Source organism: Pelodiscus sinensis, chromosome 21 (assembly GCF_049634645.1).
Source record: "Pelodiscus sinensis isolate JC-2024 chromosome 21, ASM4963464v1, whole genome shotgun sequence".
In the NCBI taxonomy this organism is placed as follows: Eukaryota; Metazoa; Chordata; order Testudines; family Trionychidae; genus Pelodiscus; species Pelodiscus sinensis.
The window spans coordinates 8640976-8659641 of NC_134731.1; the positions used below are offsets into that span (position 1 = coordinate 8640976).

General features: G+C 46.1%; 1 protein-coding gene across 10 annotated transcripts in view; it reads right to left on the reverse strand.

Moving 5' to 3' along the window:
• ACACA (acetyl-CoA carboxylase alpha) overlaps nucleotides 1-18666 on the reverse strand; it is a 229179-nt gene that overhangs the window by 79358 nt on the left and 131155 nt on the right. For all 10 annotated transcript variants that reach the window (XM_075904774.1, XM_075904771.1, XM_075904768.1 and 7 more), the window contains 4 exons: nucleotides 8356-8625; nucleotides 7889-7986; nucleotides 5873-5993; nucleotides 5275-5385 (listed from right to left, as the gene is read on the reverse strand). In XM_075904774.1, coding sequence (XP_075760889.1) covers nucleotides 5275-5385; nucleotides 5873-5993; nucleotides 7889-7986; nucleotides 8356-8625 — 600 coding nt within the window. The remainder of the gene's footprint in view (nucleotides 1-5274; nucleotides 5386-5872; nucleotides 5994-7888; nucleotides 7987-8355; nucleotides 8626-18666) is intronic.

Sequence of the window (18666 nt, forward strand, 5' to 3'; positions counted from 1 at the left end):
ATCAGGTGTGCATTGAAATGGAGTGCAGTTAGAAAGGCTTGAGCCATGGACGCCATGCATTCAATTAGGATCGCCAGGCTCTTCAGCCTTACTTCTATTAAAAGGGGAACAAATTGAAATTTACATGTTACTGCATTCCGCCAGTACGACAGGCAGCATGTCATCTATCTCATTGGAAATCGCACCATGTTAAGCCAGTGACGAGGAAAGAAAGGTGGGGGGCAGGGGGTGGATGGTTGGAAAGAAGGAAAAGTTAAAAAAAAAATCTGCCTCAGCAAAAGTTTTCATTAAAATTTTAGACAAATGATCTTTGTGTCCTTCTCCCATGCTGCCTGGGGCTCCATGCTATTTCTATGCAAATAACAACCTCGTGGTTTATATCTTATTATTTCCACCGGAGCTGCAGCGACATGACCCGAGACATGTGTGAGGTAGACAGAGAAAGAGAGGGAGGGAGGGGGAGAGAGAAGGGAAGAGAGAGAGAGAGAGAGAGAGAGAGGTGGGTGCTCGCTGAAGTGTGAAAAAATATTGTCAGGAGTGAGCGGCAAGAACAAAAAAAATTGCAGGGATAACGTGTTTATTTCAGCCCTTCTCCCCATGTGAACTGGCACCTTTTAAAATTCATTGGGCATCAGGCGATCATGCACAATCCATCTGCTTTCACTTTATCATTTGCATTTCATGCCTCCTGGCTTTTGATGTGCTGATACTTTGATGCAGTCAGGAGATGCGCATTATCATTATTTCAATTTTCAGGGGGGTCAATGGGCTCAACACACACACACACACACACACACACACACACACACACACACACACACACACACACTCTGTCATTTCCACCTCCCCCACTGCCTGCTGATGCTCAAGGGAGAAGACAAAAGGGGGTACAGAAAAGTCACGGTCCTGGTAACCCCATCCATAGCATCCTTCCCTATTTATACCATCATAAAGTTCAATATGCACATGAGTCTGGGCTGCAAATGAAGGCAGATTCATCATGATGGGGGGTGGAAAACAACACCGAGAAGCTGTGGTAGTTTCCTCTTTCACATCTGGTAGGCGAAGAGGTTGATAGGATCCTTAATGAATCTGCACAAAATCTGGTGTCTTACGGTGATTTGACTCCATACTTAAAGAGCATTGACACGGACATAGCAAAGCAGCTAGCACATGATTAGATAACCTCCAGAACTGATCGCTCCCTTCAGCTAAAAATGATAATGTATTTCACACCATTGTCTAAGTTATAGGCTTTAGTCTGCTTTTGGCAGCTATACCTTTCTCTCTACACCCCTCCCCTGCGACTGGCCCTACCTAATTAAAATGAACAAGGTCAGCACCAGATAAGGTAGTCTATTTTATTTCTTGGGGTTTTTTTAAAATGGAAAAAGATCCCTGTGTTTTGTAGCTACAAGAACTGAATGAAACACATTTCCAACAAAAATACTGCTCATTTGGAAACCAAGCCTCTTCCATCTCTGTGGGAAACTCCACAGGCAGCTTATCACCCAAGAAGCAAAGTGAACATTTAGAGACAGGAGAGGAAAAAGACATTTTGAAAACGGTGCGTGTGTACACATGAGAACGCACGTAACTGTTGTCTCCAGCATCACCTACAAAAACACTAGCACCAAGTTAGTACTGTAAATTCTGTCCCAAATTTCCAAGACTATGTGGCTGAGAGTTGATAACAAAAAAAAAAACAAAGAATTACTTACATTTGACTATGTTGGGACATTTTCACTCCCAGCCGCAATACACAGTAGAAATGTCTTTTTAATCTACCTAGATTCTTACATTGGTGACTGACACCAACATATGGGAGTACTTAAATTCCTTAATCACCAGCTCTCTGACTGGTGCACTAGCTCTGTGACTGGTGCAAGGGATGATGTAAATCTTTTATTGCAACTCTCATAAGGAAATGCTTTGTTTTTGCTCCAGAGGGCGCTCCACAGTCTAGCCATTCTACAGAATGAGCATCATCAGTAAGTCTCACTTGCAGATCACTGAAAGGCAAAACTAAAACGCACACAAATATCCTTCGAGTTTTATACAAGCAAAGATCAAAACAAACAAAGATACTTCATGCCACAAAGTAGCTTCTTCACTGCTACAAGGGAAGATTTTGTTTAATCAGTCTGGGCGCGTCTACACAGCAGGGCTTAACTCGAAATCAACTACAAAATCTGAGCTATGTCAATTGCGTAGTTTATTTTGAAATAGCTTATTTCAAGTTTTGGTGTTGTCTACACAGCACTTATTTCAAAATAGAGCACTCTTCTTCTGACTTCCCTTACTCCTCATAAAATGAGGGTTACAGGAGCCGCCAGCTGACAGTATTTCAACATTATGTCGGAAGAACTGCTGGCTGTGTAGATACGGACTAAGTTATTTCTAAATAACACTAGCTATTCCGAAATAAAGTTACTGTGTAGACATGGCCTCTCTGGCTAATGGGCACACGGCCTATCAACCAAAGAGCATTCAAATGCCATCTCCCTCTGGAATTCAAGGGCAAGCTCTTTCTCTCCAAGTAGGATACGGAGCATAAATCTGAAACAGCCACAGCTTTGGTGGCTCGATGATTTAAGAGAATTAGCCTTTGACTCTTTGTTCAAACCCTGTTTACAATCTCAAGTGGAATGGGTTTGGCGTCTCAGTTTAAACCCCAGTGGACATGCATCCATGTCAGATGTAGCTCACAGACCATCAGCGGATCCTCTTCAAGAGGCCTACACATAGAACAGTGGAGACGAGAGAATCAGGATCACAGGTAAGAAGGATTCACAGTGCACCAAGTTCAGGAGTGAGTTCAGATCCCTAGCTTCCCAAACGCCAGGAGTGGTCCGAGACATGCTTTAGTTACTCTCCTGTTGCCAGAGCTGGGTGAGATCCACTGGAGCAGAGTAAGACACTGACCTACCGAGGGTTCAGATAACACGGTGCCGGGTGCTGTACGAGAACCTACACAGACTAGAGCAGACGAGGCAGGAGAAGCGCATTGGCCGTGTCACCTGGGGGGAGCTCGCTCGCGCAGCACTGACTGCACCGAACGTTTGACCCAGGCAACACGTGTCACTTCAGCAAGTACCAAACTGGCTCATCTTTTTTAAAGGGACCTGAACACACACCTCGTTCCTACCCTGATGTGCCTGCGTAAGGGCTGGCTCCGGCTGGAGTGTCTCGGGGGGCTAGGAACCCTGCTGAACTTTCTGCAAAGTAGTAATCCAAGGAGAGACGATTTCCCTTTTCGTTGCCCTACTTTGCCAGGCACTGCTTGAAACACGCAACACCCGCTACATGTGCCGCAGACCATCCAAGCCCGAAGCGCCACAACGGAGAGAGGCACTCTGGCCTGCACAATCCTTCCCTCCATATAATAAAGCCCGCAGTGAGAGGCACGATGGCAAGGTGGCCGTGGCGTATTCTGGGTTGCAGGCTGGGACATGGGGCTCATGATACGAATGGAGCGCTGGCAGCAGGGAAGGAAAAATCAGCTCTTGGGAAGAATCAGAAGCCATTGGGTGCAGTGGAAGTGAGTGGCCTTTCCTTGCGGCTTAAAGTTTTCAGAAAGACACTGAAATAGCTGAGATCCCCACCGCCCCATCCCTTTCAGAACAATCATCATTAGCACACGCGCATTCTAAAGCACTCCTCGTAGCAACACCACACTTTGGGGATAGGGAAGGGGTTAAAGGTGACTGAGACCCACCCCGTCCAAAACATCACTCCTCCAAGCTAAGAAACCCCTGCAAACCCTGCCTGACATTCTAGCTGCCCACCTCAACTGACTTTCCACTCTCAAGAGTTTGAGCTACGTAGGAAACGAGGCCGGCTAGCACAGCCCAGAACGTGATGTGATGATTCCACTGGACACAGGGGTCATCTTCTCCTCCTTGACTGGACCTTCTTTATCAAGGGACTCAGATTCCCAGGATCATCCCCTAATTTACCTATGGAGGGGTACCTACTAGATCAGTTACATAGCAGGCTTCCTTTCAGCTAGAACATGACATTACACCTGGCCTGAGCCCACTGAAGGGAACAGAAGAATCCGCACAAGCCCTTGCTGTACAACTTTGACCATCCTAGTCAAAAATCACCATGTACATGGACGGGCTCCAATAGACTGATTTTATGAACAAAAAAACACAATAAAACTGGGAGGTGCTTGCAAACCTCCCTTAGATTTCCCCAGCCTTACTGGGAGAACGCATTTTAAGCACATCCGTTCTGTTTCCACATGCTGCCCACTGTGCGCATGCAGACAGTAGCCAAGAACAGACCGATAAGCAAAATAGCGAGAGAATCTGCGCTGAGGCACACTCCGAACAGGGACGACCGTGCTGCAGAATGCCTTTTGTGGAAGAGCGGGACTGGATTCTGGCAGATAACAGCAACATTACAGAGATGATGGTGATCAAGTCGTGGTCTGGAGAGGATACATCCTCTCAGCCCAACTACAGCATCGTTCCTAAAAATCACATTAGGGATGTAAGCAACTAGTTGACTATCCAATAAGCATGTGCCTATCGGATAATCGACTAGTGACTCAACTAGCTGCTCCCTCCCCCCCTCCCTGCTGCCTCTATCAGAGGGGGGCAGCAGTCGGTGCTGGGGGGAGCAGTCTTAAAATCCAGTCCCCCCCCTCCAGCACCATCTCTGCAGGAGGGCAGGAGAGGCAGAGTGGGGGACTGGGCGCGAGCAGGGACAGCTGATTTCCGACTCAGGCCCTGTCCCCTCCACAGTGCTTCAGCCTTTTAATCCATTTAAAGGAGCCGTCAGGCTCATAATACATTTAAAAGGCAGAGCCACCATGGGATTAGCTCCCAGGGCCAGGAACTAATCCCGCTGCGACTCTGCAGCTTCCCCCCTTACCGACTAATCGATGGAAATTCTATCAACTAGTTGATTAGCTGATTAAATGCCATTTAACATCCCTAAATCACATTAGCTTTTTTCAAATGAATGTAGGTACAAAAAAGTGACAGTCCTGGAGACTGAATTCCTCTAGCCACAAAACAGGGGCAGCAGAAGCACGTGCTTCCCACATACTGCCCCGTGACCCAGCCCTGGACTGGAAGCACTGTCCGAAGGATTGAAAAGGGAACTCCGTCTCCCTGATCCATACAGGCTCTGGCTTTTCTGCAGACAATAAATCGCCCAAATCCACCCGCTCTACAACTCGTCCCACCGAAGCACAGTTATTTCACAACAGTCCATACCGAAGAGCATGATCAAAATTGAATTCTGATGCACTGAACTTACTTTGTTGAGGGCTCCGGCTCCAGTCAGGATTATATGTGAGTTCTCAACTTGGATAGTCCTCTGTCCGAGCCGGACAAGATAGGCCCCAATTCCAATTGCTCGACATGTTACCTAAAAACACAAAATCACACGTGTGCCCTGTACTGCCGAACCTCCAAAAATGCATCGACTTCCATGGGCTGAGGGGGCTAGTGTATTTACTTCAGGCCTTTGGGTGTTCTGAGGTGAAAGAATCCCCTCGTTAGCACTCCAGAACATAAGCTTTCACTTAAAAAAGGATGAGAAGCGTGTTTTAACAAAACAAAAAAGCACCAGCTCATTAGTCGAGCAGACCACTCCGTCAAACCAGAGCTGCTTCGCTTTCCAGTGCCTTTAAAAATGTGCTGGGAAATGCACCTCGCTGTTTGAAACAGAAAACGTTTTAAGCAGCCAGATTCTCTGCTACTGGTAACTGGTATAGCTCCACTATCTTCAGGGGGACATGCAAGTTTACACCAGCTATTGGTCTGACCCTAGATGTACATTTTGAACACCACTGTCAAATTTTTAGATGAAATCGGAGACAAAGTTGCAAGAACAGAAAGCAGTTGAGGGTTACCAGGTTGATGGTGATAATATCCTCATAGGCCAATGACGATTCTCCTGCAATCATCCCAGATCCTCGGAGGTTCTCCACTCCAAGTCCTTCTTCCTTCCCAATAATATCGGTTATCTTATACCTGATGTGGGGGAGACAGTCTTTGAGACAGAAGATCGAATGATTTGCCAGGTCATTTTGAGGCTAAGGAAGTGACTAAATATCATTAAGGCTGCTAACAGAAGTGTGCAGAAACTGGCCAAGTTTTATGTAAACCAACTCAACGCACTGCCTTGCTGCACACCAAGGAATGGGCCTACACACTGACAACCCAAGCAGAGCCATAGGGAGGAAAGGCTGAGCTGCACAGGTTACTGACAAATTTATGAAGCAGCAATGGTGTCAGCTCCACTGAAAAACGTTCTTCTGTTGTCTCTGCAGATTAGGTGGTCTAGATCCGTGTTTCTCAACCAGTGGTACAAGTACCCTGAGAGGTACTCAAGAGAAGTCTGAGGGAGTCCCTCAACAACTGAAATTTGGAGAAAACTGAATTTTTGTTTTAAGTTTTACAGCGTTTTATTATTTTTGTACTTTTTACATCCACAAATTTCACCACCCATGCAGCTACAATTAAGTTTAAACAAATGTGTTGCAGTGGTAGAAAAAAATTGTGTCTATGAAAACTGTAGGTACTGGGGGTATTTTTTTATATTTATATACTGGCTTAACCTATATATATATATATATATATATATATATATATATATATATATATATATATATATATATATATATATATATATATATATATGAAAAAGGGAATACTTTATGAAAAAAAAGGTTGAGAAACTTTTCCAGATGATTATGGGAATAGGAGCAAGGAATGACGGGAACAGGACCAAAATAAAAAAGGGAGAGAATGAGAAATTAGAATTAGGCTCCTACCTCCTCTTTCTTGCCTTTCCTTTAATAGGGTACAAAAAAGAGCGAGATAGATTCATGGAGGTTAGGTCCATCAGTGGCTATTAGCCAGGATGGGTAGGAACGGTGCCCTAGTCTCTGTTTGTCAGAGGCTGGAAATGGAAGATGGGAGGGATCACTCGAGGATTCCCTGTTCTGTTCATTCTCTCTGGAGCACCTGGCATTGGCCACTGTCAGCAGACAGGATCCTGGGCTAGATGGACTTTTGGTCTGACCCAGCATGGCCATTCTTATGTTCCTTCTCAGTCCTGCCTCCCCACCTCCATCCCCTTCTGGCTTAACCATTCTCTGTTCCGTAAGGCTCTGATCCAGAAAAACGCTTACGCTTGTGCATAAGTGCTTCCCTGAATTGGGGCTGCTTCTCTTGCTACTTCCTACTCCCAACCTCCCTTCTCCTTCCTTTTACAGCCTATCCATCTGTCCGCAAACCTCTTTTCTCTCCCCAGACACATCCCCCTCCCTTGCACCTCCAGCCTCACATTAAGAACCTCAGTGTCTCCTTTCTCATTCTCAACATTTCTGGTGCCCACTTGTACAAGTGTCCTCCTGGGGGGCAGGTGGCCATGGTAGGTGCTGAGAACAGAGGTGTGCACAGGAAATGGAACCGTTTGGAAAGGACCATTCTGCTGCTACCCCGATGCCTCAGAATGAAACTGGGTTAAAAATTCACTTGGGTGGTGTCTGTTGCCATGTTTTCCAACCGAGAAGGCACTTCTGTGACCAAAGCTGTGAACTCTTTTGGGGCAGGACCATCGTCTCGTTCTGTGTTTATACAGTTGCACTCTGGAGCCCTGGCTCCACAATAGCATCTCTGACGCACGAGTGCAACACACATAATATTTGGTCCACTACATTTCATAGGCAGTTCAAGATATCTCAAGACACAACATTTCCGCCTTACTGTTGTAGTTCTACAAGGCAGATGTAACCATGGGACTAAATATGCGATGGGCCAGTGTGCTACGCACTGGCCTGTGGCTAGACAAGAGAACAAAGTAGTGACACACATGCCCCATAGATATCCCAGGTGAAGGAAGAGTAGGTCCAACAGCTTACCTAGACTCTCCTTCGTCCTCCACATGCTCACAATGAACGGAGTTCAGGGCACTGACTTTCTTATAATCTTGAGGAGTTAGGTACAAGTATTTGTAACCCTGTGGGGGCAAAGAATTAGTTTTACTCATTCTCATCAATTAATTCCTCCTGTGGCTCCACCCAAAAAGAAATCTTTCCACGGTGCATTTACCTAGAAGGGGGTAATAATAGGGGGGTTTCTGCACTCGCAACGCCAGTTGAAGGAGAAGCTGAGGATGCTCAGACCTTCTGGAAACTAGACTCTAATTCATCCCTGGGGTAACTGCTATCTCACGATCTAGCGCCAAAGCTTAACGTTGGGTCTGTCTGGCAGAGCGTTAGCTCTCCTCTGCTAACAGGGATTGGTTGGTACAAATATAGCATCAACCTGTGGAACATCCCACAGTTCTGCTGCTGCACGTGGCCTCTGAGATCAAGTGCTCACTTACTTTATAAGGGTCATCGAGGTCTTCCCACGCAACGTGAAACATGTGCCGGATCTCCTCAGCCAAACCAATCCTCGCCCCGCTGTTGGCAGCCACATAAATTCGCGGGATACCCTCCGTTCGAGCAAGCTCAGAAGCCCTAAGGAACAGCAGGTCTTCTTGGGGCCCAAAGGACCCGATTCGGTAGGTGATGTCATTTCCAATCACTATGATATCACGGCCCTCCGGGTACTCGGGGCTCTTGAGGGTCATTTTCCAGGCCACCATGCCAATCTGTGGTCACACAAAATGGGGAGGTTTTAAATACTGGCAGAGGGATTTCTGCCCTTCCCCCCCGGGCCCACTTGATTCAAAACCCTGCATCGTACCTGAGGCTTGACTAGGGATGTAAAAGGTTAACTGCTAAGGCTGGAGCAGCTCCCTGCCTGCCCCAACACCAGAGCATCCCTGTCCATGGCAGGCCCGGCTGCCTCCTCTCCTGTCACAGGTTACATGCTGGCTCCCTGGCAGCCCTTGCCTGTCCCGCTCCCAAAGAAGCCTCCCTGCGGGCTCTGCTGTATAAACCTTATTTAAGTTTCATACGGCATTGCCCACAGCGCGCGGAACCGCTGAGATTTTAGTGGTTACACAGTTGCATTTTTAAATGCAATTTTACACCCCAAAGAGACCACCCCTGCGGCTACCTGAGCTCAGAAGGGACCCCAGCCGGCACTGATTCAAGGCACGTTTTGCTCAAGTAAGGGCTGCAAAATGGGCCTCAACTGACCACCCCAGTCACCGGCGCGCATGGATGCATTCTTCCCACCCACGGCATTCAGTAGCAGAGTTCCTACCTTTACCTTCTAGGCAATTCAATCAGGGTATGTCTACACTACCACCCAGTTCGAACTAGGGTGGTAATGTAGGCAACCGGAGTTGCAAATGAAGCCTGGGATTTGAATTTCCCGGGCTTCATTTGCATAAAGCCGGGCGTCGCCATTTTTAAATGTCCGCACAGCTACACGCGGCACGGACTAGGTAGTTCGGACTAGGCTTCCTTGTGTAGCCGCACGGCACGTAGTCCCCACTAGCGGACATTTAAAAATGGCGGCGCCCGGCTTTATGCAAATGAAGCCCGGGAAATTCAAATCCCGGGCTTCATTTGCAACTCCGGTTGCCTACATTACCACCCTAGTTCGAACTAGGGTGGTAGTGTAGACATACCATCAGGGATTTACCATAGCTCTGAGACACGTCCTACAAGCCCCCTCTCTCTTCCCGCAGGGCTTGTTGTTCGTCTCAGAGGACAGAGGGTTAGTTAAAGCATTCAGTGTCCCTGCGGTTTGTTTACAGGAGTCCCTGCCATCTCTTCAGGGTCACCCAGGCAATCATATTTCAGAACGATGCCTGGCCTGCAACACTCACTGGCTCCTTGCCATCGCTCTTTGCCCTCTGCACGTTAATCCCTTCCTATCACAACTCTCTCTACTTTTGTTTTCTACCCTCCTCCTACATGACTGTGTCTCTGCCGCCTTTCTCTCCACAGACCCCACAGCCGCCTCCTTCAGCAGCAGCCTGACTTTTCAAGCTCACCCGTGAAAGGAATGTGCTTTTATGGAGGGGTTTTTTTTTTGTTTGGTTGGTTGGTTGGTTGGTTGGTGGGGTTTTTTTTGTTTGTTTTTTTTAAGATCACCAGGTGATCCTTCCTGCCCCTGCCAATTGGAAATGACCAACATCTGGAGCCTGCCTCTCTCGCCTCTTAGCCTCTGCATCTGATCACACTGGGGAGCTGGCCATCAAGGAGCACCATTAAGAGATGTAAATAGCAACCAAGCCCCGAAAGCCACATGCTTTTCCCTGTCTCCACTTGCCCAAGGATCATAAGCTCTGAGTACACATTCCTCAAGCTGATCGCACATCCTCTGCAATCAGTATGGGCAAAGCTCTCGTTGCTGATACTTGGGATGCTGAGCATTATGAACTGCGAGGGGGGGGGGGAGGGAGAGTAGCATGAGGGAAAAGAAGCTGCAGATAGATATGTGCTATATAATACAAAGCAAAACAGGCACAAAGCACAGACAAGATCCAATCAACGTCTGCAATACGATGCACTGTAATAGTTTCATTAAAAAAAAAAAAGACTGACAGAGAAATTAATCAAAGGATCGTTGGAGAAAATGCAGGCAGCTATCCAAAAACATCAGCGCTAGTGACAGCTCCTTTCCCGGGGATCGCTGGCAAACAAAGTTGGAGGTTTCTGTGTACCTTCCTAGGTGGCTCTATTTCGTTCACGCTCATTGATAGGCCACTGTGGGTGGGCTAGGGGGAAGGTAATTTTGTGGTGGGTTCTGAATATTTCCTGATGTACGAGGAACTTTAAGCAACAAACTGCAGTGCGCTTAGAGGGGAGAGATATTCACTAGTTACAGAGGCAGGCGCATAAACCCCAAAAGGTCAGCTGGCTGTTTTGCTCAAATACCAATCTTGTTGCTAAATTAATAGAAAGCCTTAATGCTGTACAACAAGTCACAAAGCAGCTGCTGACCAGCCTAAAGACGGCTGAGCCTCAGCAAAGACACAAAGGCTTACATGGACAACTTACCAGGAGCCCAAAGGACAAGCTTACTGATCAAAAATAAACCCAGGCAGCCATAACATTTGCTGTACTTTCCCTTTTTAAGTTCAGCAGCCACCCCCATACCTTGCAAATGATCGTTTTGGTCCTGGCCTCACAATTACAGGGAGAATAGTCATGGGCTGAATGCAAGTCCCTCAAGATGTGGCCCTTAGGGATAGGCAAACACCCTAACTCATAGGCACTGAGGCAAGGGCTGCAGGATTAGCCTGATGACACTATGGGCTACCCAACAGAACCTCTCTCTCGGATAATTTAATAAACCACAGATCAGTTCAGTCCTCCATTGTATGTTGGATAGCAAACCCAAACCAAAGCAAAAATCCTTCTTTCTTCATTAACATCATAATTAAAAACTGGAAGGGGGCACTTTGTAAAAAGATTTCAGGCCGGCCAGCAGGCCAAACAAGGCAAGATTCCCAGTTTTAACTGGGGAGGTATTTTCCCACACTCCCTTTTGCTTCCTTGAAAATGGCACACACACATCGCACTGTAAACGTCTTCCAAAACAAGACACGAGAAATGCGGATATTGTGCACAGATATCTACCCTAGTGTAACAAACCACAGTTGTCCTGGCTACAAATAGACTACGGCCATTAGCAGGGAAGAAACTGGTAATCTTCAGCACCAACACACAAGCACAAACCACTTAAGATACAGGAGTAGCTCTGTTAGCTTTCAATACTTTAATTCTCCCTGTGGCCAGAAAAAAAAAAAAAAGATAGAAAGAGAATCACACGCACTATGACAGGATCACAACATGCTCTGTAAAGATATGCTATTACTATCCTCGGTTTACAGATGGGTAAACTGAGGCGCAGAGGAATTAACAGACTTGCTCCTGGTCTTTAATGGGACCAGTGTCAGAACCAGATTATAATTCAAAAGGCCTGACTGCCCCTCCTATGCTCTATCCTCAAGATCATGCTGCCTCCCTCGATGTAGGATCAACTCAATGTTGTTTTTGTGTGTATTATAACAAGAGGTTTCATACTCTAAACCAGGCATGCCCAAAGTCCGGCCCGCGGGCCAATTGTGGCCTGTGTTCCGGTTTAATACGGCCCCCCAGGTAATTTGGCAATATCTATCTTTTATGGCCCCCAACGAATCCATATGTATTGAGATGAACACATTGTAAAATCTCAGTTAATGTCAGTTGGTCTAAATCAGTTATAAATATATTTGGACACAACATGTATACTTGGTGTTATGTTCCTGTTCATATTTTTTGAACTTAAAAGTTGACAGACAACCTTTATTACCAATAATATGTAATGTACTTTACAATGTTCCTGACATATTTTTCAGCTTCCTGTATTTTTTTTTCATCTGGCCTTCAGATATGAAAGGCAGAGTGATTTAACACCTGTTTAGATTTGTCATCCATGTGACAAAATGAAAAGTATGCCGTTTGCAATAAACTTTGCATAAAATAGTTAATTTGCATTTAATTTTAATGGTTCAAAGAATGTCAGGCAAAATGGTCGGCCCTCACGCATGTTCACTTCATCAAATCTGGCCCTCGTTGAAAAAAGTTTGGACACCCCTGCTCTAAACATTTCCCACCAACACAACACACCTCAAAACAGAAGCATGGGATTGGCTTCCCAACCTGTGGTTCTGTATCTGCAATATACATCCTCATAAGACATTTTATCCTTTAGGTCTTCTCACCTTCTTATCCAGTGCTAGAAGTGGGCCACATCCACCCTGACTGAATTAGCCTCATTAGCACTGGTGTAACGCTTGTATCTCTTCATGTTTCAATCCCAGCCACCTGAAGCTTTCACTTCATGCATCTGAGGAAGTGAAATGCAACTCACAAAAGCTTATGCCCAAATACACGTTTATCTTTAAGGTATCACAGGACTCCTTGTTTTTATCCTTATCTGAAATTGTCCTTACTCCATTGCTGTAGACTTACAGGAACATTATTTAACTAGGGCACAACGAATTTTCAGATCTAAATAACTTTGGATATGCTTGAAAATAGTTTTACCATGCAAACATTGGAAACAAACATATGCTATCAAAAAGCATCAGTAACCCACCATACTATTTCACATCCCTTTTTGATTCCCCCCACACATACGGTCATTAGTGTTAGTTAGCAATAAAAGAAACAGGGCACAGCCAAGGAATTTTTTTTCTTTGAAAGGCTCAGGTGCTATTTAAATGTATGGGTAGGAGGGGAGAGCTTTCTATTTTAGGGGGGGGAGAGAATATGTTTTTTAACTTAGCAGCAGCATGCCAACAAGGAATAGTTTACGGGTTAATTACGCAGGCTGAGCTAATCACCTAAGAGTGCTGCCGGAACAATCACAGGATGACGGCAAGGGATGACAGTTTAAAAATAGGATCTTGAAACCAGCCATAGCAGTTTGGCAGCACTTGTCTTAGCACACTTCGATCCCCAGCACAAGGAAGAAAGAGAGAGAGGGGGGTGAGGGGCATAAAAACAAGAACCGTCTCATTTAACTGTTTTTATGTTGGTGAAATGATTTGTGCCACAGTATTTCCATAAGAAGTGGGACCATTACTCTTCTGTAGAAACACATTTGGTTTGAAAAGTATCACTGGACAGAACGTGAAAATCAAACCAGATGAATTATTCACAGCCTGCGATCAGAAGTGATCATTATTTCTGGTGTTCCAAATGGTGATTAGGATGCAGTGCTTAGATGTCATTTGCTCTCTGAGTAACACCAGCAATGCAGAATGCCATTACACATGTATATTACATGCGCACACACACACATTTTATAGATATGATTTTATACACACCCTCTCCCAGAAGACCTTGGCTTAATGTGACTGTTAGCAGATAGTAAAAACGTGATATTAACTAACGTTCATTTTCATGATGCTGAAATGCCATTAGTTTGACACCCAGTGTCAACACTAATCATGACCTAAAATTAACACCAAAATTGACTTCAACATTAATTGTGCTATCAATGTGAACGGTAATACACACAGTGATGCAGTTACAAATTGACTGCCAGTGGCAGTCAGAGCGGTTGACAACAGATACCAAAGGGTGAATGGGAAGAAAGTAGGATTCCATTCTCTCTCACAGTAGCACAGCAGATACAAGAAATGATGGGACACGGATGCAAATGGCAGGGACCCTGGGGGAAAGCTGCAAGTCCTTTTCTACCACGTTCAATAATTCCTCAAGAAAATGTAGTTGACACAAAATCTAATGCAAACTAGAACACCTTGTTAATCATCAGCATGGGTGTTTATGAGCCATGGCAATCATGTTGTTTCACTCTATTTCTCTCAGCACAAGGATGACATTAGATCACATGTATTTTGTACCATGCTTAACTTTATTTATTTTTAAATTTGGAAACCTAGACATGGCTTTCTGAAAATGCCCCTACCACAGTGGATGGGTGTTTGGTTTTTTAAGTTTACAGTCAAATAGTATACATTTCCTTCTAAGAGTTTTCATGAGTAACACAAATCACACCTCATCTCCCATTTTATTCTGTGTGTGTTTAATTTGTACATCTCTGTCCGTGCAGGTTCAGACGTGTATTTTACTTATTAGTTTTTGTACAGTGTAATACAGATCTTGAAAAGGAAATTTAAAGATTTCAAAATCAAGCTTCCAAAAATTAGGAAATACCAGAATAAATGTTGCCCACACAACCATCATTCTTCCACCTTGTTCTTAATTGTAACATCCCATATTTCTCCCCACAACCTCTTCCTCATTCAGGGTCTGAACCAGTGTCTATTAATTCCGATGGGTGCTGGAAGAGGCCTGCAGTGCACACAACACACACTGAATGTGGCAGGTCGTGTGTTGATTTTTTAACAACAAAACTGAAGGAGAAAAAAAAAAATCTCACGGAAATTACAGTGGGTGCAACCAGGAAATTTCAGACCCATGGAACAGACTTCTACTGCTTGAGCTAACGAATAAATGTCAGCAGTAGTACGCCACTGACGTTTTAGTTGTCTATTAGGAGTTTTATATTTATTGGTTTAAATATAAAACTTTGCAAAATTAAACCTTGCAGCATAGGGAAAAACCATTTTTTGGAGGGGGGGTTATTATGCACTGCCCAGAGTAGTGCTCGACTGTATAAAAGCATCTAAACAATTCTTAACCACTAGAAAGAGTTGTTGTTTTCAACACTGCTGACTCAAAAATCGCTCACTTCATTTTCTTACAAACATCCAAAAAGTTAACATCCTGGGTAAGACCAATCATGAAAAATTCCAGCTCAAAACCACATTTTTGTAGCATCTGAAAATTGATGTTGAGACGCAAACCTTTCAAACCTGAAACTACTAGCAGCACTGCTATCATACCTTTTATAAAATTAGGGTTACAGAAGTTACCGTTGTCTGTAATGCGGTGTGAGAGAAATAGCATGCTGAAATAATTGATCAGCATGGAGGATTAACCGACCCGGGCAATTTGAGTTGCTATGAGGCATCTCCTTTTAACCATATGAACTGCTGTTGAACACTGCAGTTGTGTGCTCAAAATCCCATAATCCAGTGTCATCTGCATGTGTCCCTCCATTGATTATAATCCTAATCAGGAACTAAAAAGGACCCACTTAATAGGTTTACTCTTCACACCCACTGCTCATTGACAGTAATATTAGACGTTCCAGGCACATAAAAAGGAAGACAAGATTTGCCTTCACCAATGCTCAGGAATCCATTTCAGGAAGTTTATTATTTTAATGTATGTGTTTTGCCCTACCTTTGGAGGCACTTAATGGCTCTGTAAAATGGCACTCTACTGTTCTCGACTGAAAATCTGTTCCATTCTGGTCCTTATGCTACTACCATCAGGTATTGAATCACCATTGGGGCCTAAAATATTCTGCTACAGAGGCTCCCTTGGTGAAACTGCACCCAACTTATTTCAGATGAGTACAGCAGAAACAGTTGCTCAGGTTTCCGGTCTATAACCTTCAAGAGCCTTTACACAGGGTTTGTTCCCAAGTCTCGTTAAGGGGAGAAGTTCTCTCACACCGAATGACAGGACTTTTCATAAAACAAATCGGGGGAGGGGAAGGGCAAATGGAAACACACAGGGTATGTCTACACTGCACAGCTATTTCAAAATAAGCTATTCAGGAATAGTTATTCTGAAATAGCACGTCTACACTGCAGGGAAGCCTGAAAATTAGTCCGAGGCAGGCTTCCCTAATGTAGACGTGCTATCTCGATTTAGAGCCCCAGGAGGGACTGGGAAGGAATAACTTAGAATGGCCCTGGTGAGGGGCTATTTCGAAATAGCAGCAGATGAGAGTCTACATACGCCTTATTTCGAAATAGCTATTTCAGAATAGGGATTATTCCTCATGGAATGAGGTTTACAGAAGTCGGAAGAAGCTGTCTTATTTCAAATTTATTTCGAAATAACGGAATGGCTGTGTAGCTGTGCACATTATTTCGAAATAACGCTAGTTATCTCAAAATAAAATTGCTGCGTAGACGCACCCACAGAGAGAAACTTATTCCATTCCCGCTTCCCAACCCTACACTAACTTACAGACCTTATAAACACACAACCCAGCTATGTCTTGTCTTAAGTTCTTTCAGGTTTATTAAATGTATCTGAGCACTGAGGTTTTAATACCCTCTGTCCTGTGCTAAGAGAGGGGAAAGCAAGACAACATAGAACCCACAGAGCATAAAAATAGCTTAACTATTAAGCCTTCCCTGCATGAAACTCATTAGCTATCCCTCTGTTGCACCAAACAACACATGGAGCTGCTGCACAGGGGTTCCTCTACCCCTTTTACTTAGCTCTTTCCTGTAACACGCCTGGGCAAATCTTCCCACATGCAATGGAAAGGATGCTTGCCAACGCTTCGCAAAAAGGTTCAATCCCAGAGTCTCTCTCAACCTCAGGCAACTGTGAAGGGAAAACTGTGACATCTAGTGTCAACAGGAAAAAGTGACTCTGTGTGTGATCTAGCTGGAGAACCGGGGATGGGGTATCAGGAGAAGTGCCCCAGAAACAACCGTCGCCTCCTTGCTGTGGAGGGCCACATTCACTGTTGTCATAAACACAACTCCGCTGACCCCGCGGGCAGTGGTGAATGTGGGTCCAAGTTAATGAAACACTTTGGTGAAACTGAAAAATGAAACCGGTGAAATCTGTACCAGTATGAAGAGCGGGCTGATGGCCTAGGGGAACAATCACTTTGTCAATACTGGGATTTCAGATACATTATTGAAACTTTAGACCAGCAGTTCTCAAATTAAGGGGAGGCAGCCCAAGCTCACGCTCTCTCGCCCACCCTCCCTGGAAGCGGCGGGGCTCCAGCAGTCAGCCCAGGCGTGAGAACCAGCTATAGATGCAATATCGTACTCAAGGAGTACCATACCTATTAGGAGGGCATTTCTCCAGCTCTCCGGTTAAGACTATCTATTCAGAAGTCCAGACTAGACTTTCAGAAGAGTTACTCCCTGAAGTTGGCAAATCTGTATATGTTCTCTCAACGGGAGCTGCTGATACTTTCAAAAATCTTTGCTTATCTGTGTTAACACACCACTCTGACACTGCTAGGGGCATCCGTGTTCTCACAGGACGCCTGCTTATTGAACCAGATTAGAGATTCATGTTACAATCTCAGCCACGGCAGCGTTACACTTCTAAGGCACAGGTCGGCAACCTATAGCACGCGTGCCATAAGCAGCACACAAGAGGATTTTCACTGGCACGTGAGCCTCCCCACCCGATCCGGCGTGTGGGAAACACTAGCCCCCCTGGCTCCATGCATTGCCATTTCCCTTCCCCCAGCGAGGACAGGCTCACGCTAGTGCGGCGTGGCAGCAACGGCCTCCCTACCTTCCCCCCCCACACAGAGATCGTAGACACTCTGGGCACTTTGCCAGCAGGCGGCCAGGGTGGCTTCCAGGGCTGCACAGTTTCCAGAGCATTTTTCGAGTCCTGGCAAGCCCCGTCACCCACTCGGCTGCCCACCACCGCCCTGCACAGCCCCCTGCCCTCCCCCGCAGGACTGCCTCTGCTGCATGAGGCCCTGGTCTGCTGCCGCCTCTATCTCCAGGTGGCCATTCATTGTTAGTGGCCGCTGCTGGGGGGCGGGGCGGGAGAGAGAGAGGGGTGCCAGGTCCAAGGCAAAACCCGGCGGAGCTGCTCCTGAACCTCAGTGCCTTGGAGCTGCCGCTTCAGCCCCAGGAGGGGCCGCACAGAGCCCGGCTGAGCGCTGCAAGGTCGGGTGTGCTGGGGCTCAGCAGGTGCGCCCCTGCTCTCTCTCCTCCTGCCCCTCTCGTCCCCACCCCGCTAGGGGAACAGCAGCACGTGGAAGCACTCACTCTGCCGCTCTCCACCGCCAGCTGAGTCTGGCAGGGAAGGTTGGGCCTCCCTTCTCCCCTCCCCCCCCCCCCCCGCATGCCCTCCGAGCAGAAAGCCAGAGCTGCAGCCTCGTGGCTATGTGGGAGGAGGGGGCTGAGCTCCCTTCCCATCCCCTCGCCACTGGGGGAATGGCAGCGCAGTAACACGTGAGGCTTTCCCCAGTGCAAGGGAACGCCAAGCCAGGTAAGTGTCCCTCTTCATTACCGGACCCCACACTCCAATCACCCTCACTCACTCCCTTCCCCCCACCAAGACCCCACATCCACAGCTTGCTCTGACACCCTGCCTTGCTCCTGCCCGCTCCCTCTTAGGGAAGACACCCTACCCCCAGCAGT